The following is an 8,158-nucleotide window of genomic DNA, read 5'->3' as shown; positions in this document are numbered from 1 at the left end:
CTTTTTCTATCCTGTTTAAATAAAAGTCTACTGAAGACCGATAAGCTGCGAGCAACGTCGTTCCTTTGCGGGTAAGGGAGTGACAGAGGCCTCACCAGATACTCCTGAACAATGGTAAGAGAGTAGCAGGGGACAGGGAAGTTAACTCCCCACCCTCACCCTGCCCCAACCAGGCTTCATGGCTATAACACAAACCCTGGCAACTAAGGAAGAGGCTGACTCAGGGACTATGGCTGGTACAAGCGGTCCATGTCAGCAGTATCTTCAGCTCCTAGGCATGGAGGGTGCAGCCCGGCCCATGGTGCCACCCTCCTCCACATCCTTCTCTTCTTCTACTTGATACAGCCAGGTCAGCTGGGCCTGGTGTTGGGCAGGATGAGGCAGGGCAGGCCACAGAGGTTCTTCTGCCCTGGAAGTGCACGCTGGTAAAATAGTATTTTATTATCATTTTCACTTTTCTTCTTTACATTGGCTTTTGGATTCAAGGCACTTTTTAATCCCAAGATTCACTGTGAAGTAGTGACAACAGAAATGAATCAAGAGACAGAAGACTGGCCTCAAAAAACAAGTGTAAATCAGAATAGGCTTTAGAAGAACTGAAACCAGAGATTTAGTCTCAAGTCTATCATATACCAGATTTTAAACTGAGGAACATTGCAAAGTTCTCTCTTAGCCTCTTCATTTAAGAAATGAATATGATAAGCCCTTTACATAAAACTTTTGGAAAGAATACAATGTATGACAGGCATCTGGCACAGTACTTGCCATGCCTTAGATCTTTAATTAACGATACATATTACTGCAATTATATTTTTAAAGATTTTATTTATTTATTTGAGAGCTAGAGTTACAGACAATGAGAGGGAGAAACAGAGAGAAAGGTCTTCCGTCCATTGGTTTACTCCCCAAATGGCCACAATGGCCGGAGCTGCGCGAATCCGAAGCCAGGAGCCAGGAGCTTCTTCCTGGTCTCCCATGCAGGTGCAGGGCCCAAGCACTTGGGCCTTTTTCTGCTGCTTTCCCAGGCCAAAGCAGAGAGCTGGATTGGAAGAGGAGCAGCTGGGACTAGAACTGGTGCCCACATGGGATGCTGGCACCACAGGCGGAGGATTAACCTACTGTGCCACAGTGCCAGCCCCTACTGCAATTATTTTTGACCACTGATCCTACCAGCCTCACATATATGCTAATTTTTTAAAGAACTATACCTCAGGAAACATGAGATGCAATGGAAAATGAAACATTAGATGAACCAAAATACTATTTAGCAACTAAGAATCGTAAAATTTTCCCCTCAGAAGGGGAAAGGAAGGAGTTTCTTCTCCAGTTGATGCAACTTGAAATTCCTAGACTTTTTGACGAAAATCAACTTTAACCTCTATCTGAACTAACCCAACATTTGTTAATTTCATCCCCCCCCCAAATAAGCATTTTTGAAGTATAGAATTCAAATTACACTGAAGATACTTATTTAAAATATACCTTAAATGAAGTACTCTTTGGTTGTGCCAGCCCAGGGCAACACGTGCCAACTTGGTGAGTTTCTAGTATCTCACCTTGAGAAAGTATCACAGTTATCTCTCAAAAATTCCTGGAAGATGATGTGCAGTATAAAAGATTTATTTTATGAATTTACTGAATGGCACAGGGTTGAAAGCAGAAGTAACTTCATTCCTTCCTCAGCTGGAAATTTATCTCTGTTGAAACAAAAATCCTAAAGTAACTACAAAGAACAGTTTTCCACTGCAGGCTTTTGGGTTTCATCTCTGAGACACATCACCTGGAGATCTGATCCCTGATTATGACTCTCTCAGCCTCATCTTTCCCAACACCAAAATTTAACTCGAATTCAATTTTAGTAGAAGGAATTTCAGTTTCCCAAGACCACAGATTTACTTGTTTTGGGGAATTTATAATTGACAGTCCTATATAGATCACCCCACCACTGCCTCATTATGTGTTAATTCCTTCTTGTGCTTTAGATATCAGAAGATATGTCACTATCGTCATTATAGGATTGCTGTTAAAGGAAACTAAAGTTAGGAAGTCAGGTCCTAGGCCTTGTTTGGCCTACAATCACAGTATTAAAATGATTATTATCAAAAAGAAAATGTTTAATTAAGATGTAAGAAATAAAGAAGAGGTAAGCATATGGTCTAATTTATTAAGATTTATTTCTCATACACACAGAAACAAGCTAAGTGAGCCCCTGTATATATTATTCAATTTTCCAAAATAAATTAAAAGGTATAAGAAAAATGCCAATTATATTTCATATTTTATGTTTGTTAACCACATCTATTTTAATGCTGAGTGCTTAGCAATGCCATATTATCTTATTCCAGACCACAATCTAGATGAATGGTTTGTCATTTTTCTTTTTTTACAAAATAACAAAGCTGTTACTACTAAATCACAGTAGCTGCATTAAGTATGTGATAGTATTATCTGAAACATGGAAATCTTGAAGCTAAGCTATCTGAAATGAAACATCTGAATAATATATATCCATCAAAAAATAAGAGTATATTGTCAAGTTGCACATATAAACTACAAACACATGGATTATACATACTGCCTTCTCTCCTGCTCCTCTTTGAAACTACATTCTTTGAACACTAAATGCTCTCCTCAAACATACATTAAGAATCTATTTCTGACTTCCCTAGATGCGGGAGAAGTTGCTGCTCACAGCAGCGGAACTTGCGATGCCCATCGAAGTAGAGTCATCCCTGATGGAATTTCTGGCTTGAGCTCTCTCTCCTTCATCTTTCAGTGCCTCCTTGTACTGAGAAGGGAAAGCACTCAGGTCAGTCCCATGAAGCTTGGCCAAAAACTCCAGGACTCTCATCTTGCTGGTTTCAGCATAGGTTCGTGGGCCCCACAGGAATTCATACTGAGCAATATCATTGTTGGCCACCTTCCGGTACTCCAGGTATTTTTCCTTCACCAGCTCCTTGGTGATGAATTTCTTGACATCTCCAAAGATGAAGTGCTTCCTCCCAGAATATATGCCCATCAAATTCAGCACTTCCCATATTTCCTCTTCAGTGGCACGGTTGCCCTTCATGAAGATCACACCCAGGATAAGAATCAGGAGCCCGGTCTTGGGCTGGCTGTCTTCACCCAGCATCCCATCATAAGTGAGGCCCAATTTGATGAAGAGGCCATAACAGTGGCTGATTGAATCTACTTCTTTCACATCAAGGCCAAAGATCATCTCCATGCGTTCAGTGGCTCTGAGGAAGATCTCAGAGAAGTGGTCTTCATCCTCTCTGATGACCATCTTCAACATATCCTCCTTTCTAATTGACTCTTTTGTTTGATACTTAAGCAACATGAAATTCACCAGCAAAGCCACTTTCTTATCTAGAGCATCCATGGGCACATTCTCAGGATCTGATACAGCCTGTGAGATGCTTGGAACATCTTCCTCATCTTGGCTACTGGAGATTTCATCAGGTTTGTTTGATGAAGTAACTGCATTGGCAATAGAAGAGGAGCAGAAACTTTGAGGACTGTCAGGAGTACTGGTTTTCTTAGAAGGAGAAGCCTCCTTCATGTTGTCAGACATTATAGAATGGGAGGAGGAGAGAAAGGTCACCTCCAAAGCCTGGGAGATCTGAGAAACCTCCAGGTCCTGGGACTCACTGAAGGAATGAAGTTGCTGATAATGTGCATACTGTAATCTCTCCTGATCCTGAGACATGATGACACTTATGTCTGGCTGTAAGCAGGTATGTGAATAGGAGAGGAATAATGGAGAATTACCACCTAAGGAAGAGAAAGAGGGTGTGAGTGTCGTTAGCTATTAAAATCAGTTGTAATGGCTCTTATGGAAACCACTACCAATGAATTTATCCTGACAATGGTGCAACAGAAGCTTACAGTAATCAACCATGGTTAGGCTCTTTTGAGGCTATTCTGTTCTGAGGTGGGTTGTACCATCAGTTAATGGCTACCAAGTGCCATTAATTTGGCATGCAATAGGTCCGCTGCCACTTCCTCTGTGTTACTATAAGGGTATCCCCCCCAAGACAAAAATCACATCTCCTAAGACAACTAACAAGAAGTGTAGCAGTACCTTATTCAGTTGCCCTACCTCAAAATCCCCAGGGCTTGACTGCTATGCTGGTTTAGCTTCTGTCCCTACCATCTGATCAATATTGTCACCCCTGCCAGAAAAGGACCTCATCTCCTGGAGACAAGTGATGAGGACATCTCATCCAACCACCACAATCTTGCTTACAAGTACTGAGAACAGGACTTATTATCTCTGGAAGACCTCTGTACTAGGGTGGGTAGTCCCATCAGATCTCTTTCAGGATTCTTGCTTTGATCTTTGCAGGTCTTGTACCTCATGTGATTTAGTCCTATTTGTCAAAACCCTTCTCTCATTGAAACCCCAAGAAGGAAGAGGAGAAGTAACTCACCAGGTGATCCCTGCCTGAGACTTCCTGTGTGACAGTAGAAATGGAGCTATGTTGGATTCCCTCTGCCTTATTGTGGGTAATTTCCCTAGTCTTAGCTTTGTATCTTTGCCAACCTCTTTGCACATCTGTGCAACAATTTTTAAATTGACCTGAGGGCTCCATTCAGACCAAGACACACTCACTTCTCTGAGACCTCTGAAGATAAAGAGAGTGGAAATTCTGACAATTCTTGCCTTGGGCTTCTAAGAGCTGAGTGCAGGGTCAGAGTTCCAAACACACTAGAATGGGAACACCCCCCCCCCTTAGTCTTTACTCAATGTCTATATTTTGGCTCATGGCACTGTATGAAATTCTTCTCATTCAATGACCTGACGCTTCTTCCTTACACTAAGAATTTACCTTTCAGAGACCATGAAAGAGGAAGTGAGAAGACATTTCATCTGGGGATTACAGCCATTCAGGAATGATATCATGGGTAGATGCTGTAGGGCCACCTCCATTCTACAGCTTATTTGGGCCCTGAAACCTAATGCAGATTAATTACCTTGAATGATTTAGGCATCTAGGCATCTAATTAATTACCTGGCTTCACTCCATCAGACCAAATACCACACTTTTCTGAAACCAAAGATGACATGAAGTTGTCTGATGTGCACCCATCCTTGCCAACTGCCTCTCAGGGTTGACCAAAGAAGTCAACCTTGAGTGTGCTCCAGATGGTCTTCTTTCAGACACCTTGAATCCTTACATGACCTTTCCAACTTGAGTTTTCCTTCTCTCAATAAGGATTCCTTCCCAATGAACACTAAGGAGAGCATGGGTGTCTCCTTCAAGTTATCTCTGCCGGGGTTTATATATATATATATACATATATATATACACATATATATATATATATATAATTTTTAAGTGTTAAAAATAAAAATTTACATTGGAAATTTTCAAATACATATAAAAAGCAATAGTGATAAATAATAATAAACCTGCCATATGTCACCCCAGACTCAGTTCCAACAAAATTACAACATGTCCAGTAATATTTCAACTACATTTCCACCTGTCTCCTCTTCAATTCACTGGATTTTCTGAAGCAAGTATCAGAAATCATATAACTCTACCCATGAATATTTCAGTCTACATACCTAAAAAACACTCTTTGCAAACATACACCCAGTATTCCATAATATCTAAAAGAACAAGCAACAATTCCATAATGTTGTCAAATCATCAAATGTTCTGTCAATATGCTCACAATTTTTTTAACAATTTGTTTACAATTGTTTTTACCATCTTAAGAATTTTACACATAAAAATTGTATAAATTTGTAGGATATAATATGATATTTTGACACATATATACACTAATATCCAGTCAGTACAAACATATATCTCCTCAAACATTTATCATTTCCTTATGGTTCAAAACATTCAAAATCCCTTTTTTTTTTTTTTTGACAGGCAGAGTTGGAGAGAAACGTCTTCCTCCTTCATCCCCCAAATGGCTAGTACGGCCGCCACACTGCACTGGTCTGAAGCCAGGAGCCAGGTGCTTCTTCCTGGTCTCCCATGTGGGTGCAGGGCCCAAGTACTTGGGCCATCCTCCACTGCACTCCCGGGCCACAGCACAGAGCTGGACTGGAAGAGGAGCAACCGGGACAGAATCTGCTGCCCCAATAGGAACTAGAACCCTGGGTGCCAGCGCCGCAGGTGGAGGATTAGCCAAGTGAGCTGAGGCGCCAGCCTCAAAATCCCTTTTAAAATATGTTTTCTTATTTAGAAAACTATACAGGGGCTGGCACTGTGGCCCAGCAGGGTTAATGCAGCGCCAGCATTCCATATGGGCGCTGGTTCTAGTCCCGGCTGTTCCTCTTCCGATCCAGCTCTCTGCTATGGTCTGGGAAAGCAGTAGAAGATGGCCCAGGTCCTTGGGCCCCTGCATCCACATGGGAGACCCTGAGGAAGCTCCTGGCTCCTGGCTCCTAGCTTTGGATTGGTGCAGCTCCAGCCATTGCGGCCATCTGGGGAGTGAACCAGAGGATGGACGACCTCTCTCTCTCTCTCTCTCTCTCTCTCTCCCTTTCACTGTAACTCTTTCAAATAAATAAAATCAATCTTAAAAAAAAAAAAACTATACAGTACTGTATCATTATCTATAGTCACCTTTCTATACAACAGGACAATAAATGTGAGACCACACTTTTTTTGTGGTGTGCTTTCCCTTTAGACAAAATTAGATGACACCTGCCGCATTCTGTGGTGCTAACTTGACATAATGTACTCATCTAAACAAAACCTTCACTTCCCTAAGACTCTGGAAGCGAATGCTGGTAATGCATACCATTAAGTATCTATGGTGGGTATCCCAGAATAGGTAATAGGGGAAGGATTCTGTGGATCATCCTCTGTTATCAGGTGATCGCATTTTCCCCATATTGGACACCGGAAGGTAATGTGTTCCCTACCGTCTGTTACTTGCCGGCCCACCTTCCAATCAAGTCCCCATCTCTGGAGACACCTGACTCGACATCCAGAGCTCACAACAAGACCTCGGCTCTGACTGACCTGGGTCTTGAGGTGGGCAGAAACCTAAGAATTCAATCAGAAACCTTGACTAGATTCCCATGGAACATGAAACTCCTTCCTCTGCTGGCATGGTGCTGCCTGCAACAAACAAAGGCCCCGCCTCAGTAAGTCTCTCGAGGCGGAAGTCAGCGAGCAGCACCACTTCACGGCGGACCTTACCCAAGGCCACTCAGGGCTGGCAAGCAGGCCGGGGCTCACTTAAGGGCCTTTCTTAAACACTGAAAGTTCTGGGGACTCCTAAACTGCGTAGTTAGCACTTCACTTCAGTCAGACGCCTCGGGAGGCATGGTGGAATGAGTTCCGCCTCACAGCCCAGCCCAAGGCCTTCCGTCGTTGTCGGGAGGGGCGGTACTTTCTGTTCTGTGACAGGCAAGCGGTACTTTCAGCCTTCACTGAAAAGTGTTACCTTGAAGCTTGGTAGCACGTGAGACTCTTTCCTCGTCTCCAACCCCTCACAGGAAACAGTTTTAGGAGGAGTAAGTCTGCGACCACCACTTCCGGTTACGCCTTCCGGTACCACCCCCTTCCACTTCCCTGCCGGAAAGGGCAAGGGTCGGTGCGTTGGAGAGAGCCGAGTCCTGGGGTTCCATAGTGGTGGATGTTGCTGGCTCTGCCTCGGAGTACTTATATGGGCTCCTGCCTAGCACTGGGATGTATCCTTTTGCTGAAGTGAGGTCTCGCCACTTTCGTGCAGAATCACAGGAGTGCCTGAAGGGGTGCCTCAGCTGGAGAGCCTTGCCTTCGGACGTTCAGCGCTGAGAACCTAACATACTGGTAGGTCTCTGTGTGACCTTTTGTTCGATAATGTTGGTTTCCTCGGTCGTCATTCCAGATATCTTCTTGACGTCATTCTCTCTGGTTTAAAACTTTCTGGGAATGTCGTGTCCTAGAAAACTCATGACTAATTTATTCCAGCCTTTGCGGACGCTGGATTGGATCTCTGCCCCAGCCTTAGTGCAGGATGGGGAAATCACAGCACAAGGCAGGCAGGCACCAGGTCGGGTGTTTGATTGTCTAGGGAAAAAACACCCTGATCTATTCTTTCTTTTGACTAACTGAATTTAGCCTCTTAAGGTAACTTCAGTTCTAAAAAATTTGCTTTCTACAGGGTGGGTACTGTGCTCAATAATTTCACGAGCTCT

General features: G+C 43.2%; 1 protein-coding gene across 1 annotated transcript; it reads right to left on the bottom strand.

The window, feature by feature from the left end:
- Nucleotides 1–2,216: 2,216 nt before the first annotated feature.
- On the bottom strand, nt 2,217–7,523 carry MAGEB16 (MAGE family member B16). Its single transcript, XM_017349720.3, has 2 exons — nt 7,423–7,523; nt 2,217–3,774 (listed from the first exon to the last, which is right to left on the bottom strand). The coding sequence occupies exon 2, from the start codon at nt 3,707–3,709 to the stop codon at nt 2,666–2,668; it is 1,044 nt and encodes a 347-aa protein (XP_017205209.1). The 5' UTR covers nt 3,710–3,774; nt 7,423–7,523; the 3' UTR covers nt 2,217–2,665.
- Between the last annotated feature and the right edge of the window lie 635 nt (nt 7,524–8,158).

Source organism: Oryctolagus cuniculus, chromosome X (assembly GCF_964237555.1).
Source record: "Oryctolagus cuniculus chromosome X, mOryCun1.1, whole genome shotgun sequence".
In the NCBI taxonomy this organism is placed as follows: Eukaryota; Metazoa; Chordata; class Mammalia; order Lagomorpha; family Leporidae; genus Oryctolagus; species Oryctolagus cuniculus.
The sequence above is the reverse complement of the archived record's forward strand: the minus strand, read 5'-3'. Positions and strand labels throughout refer to the sequence as shown.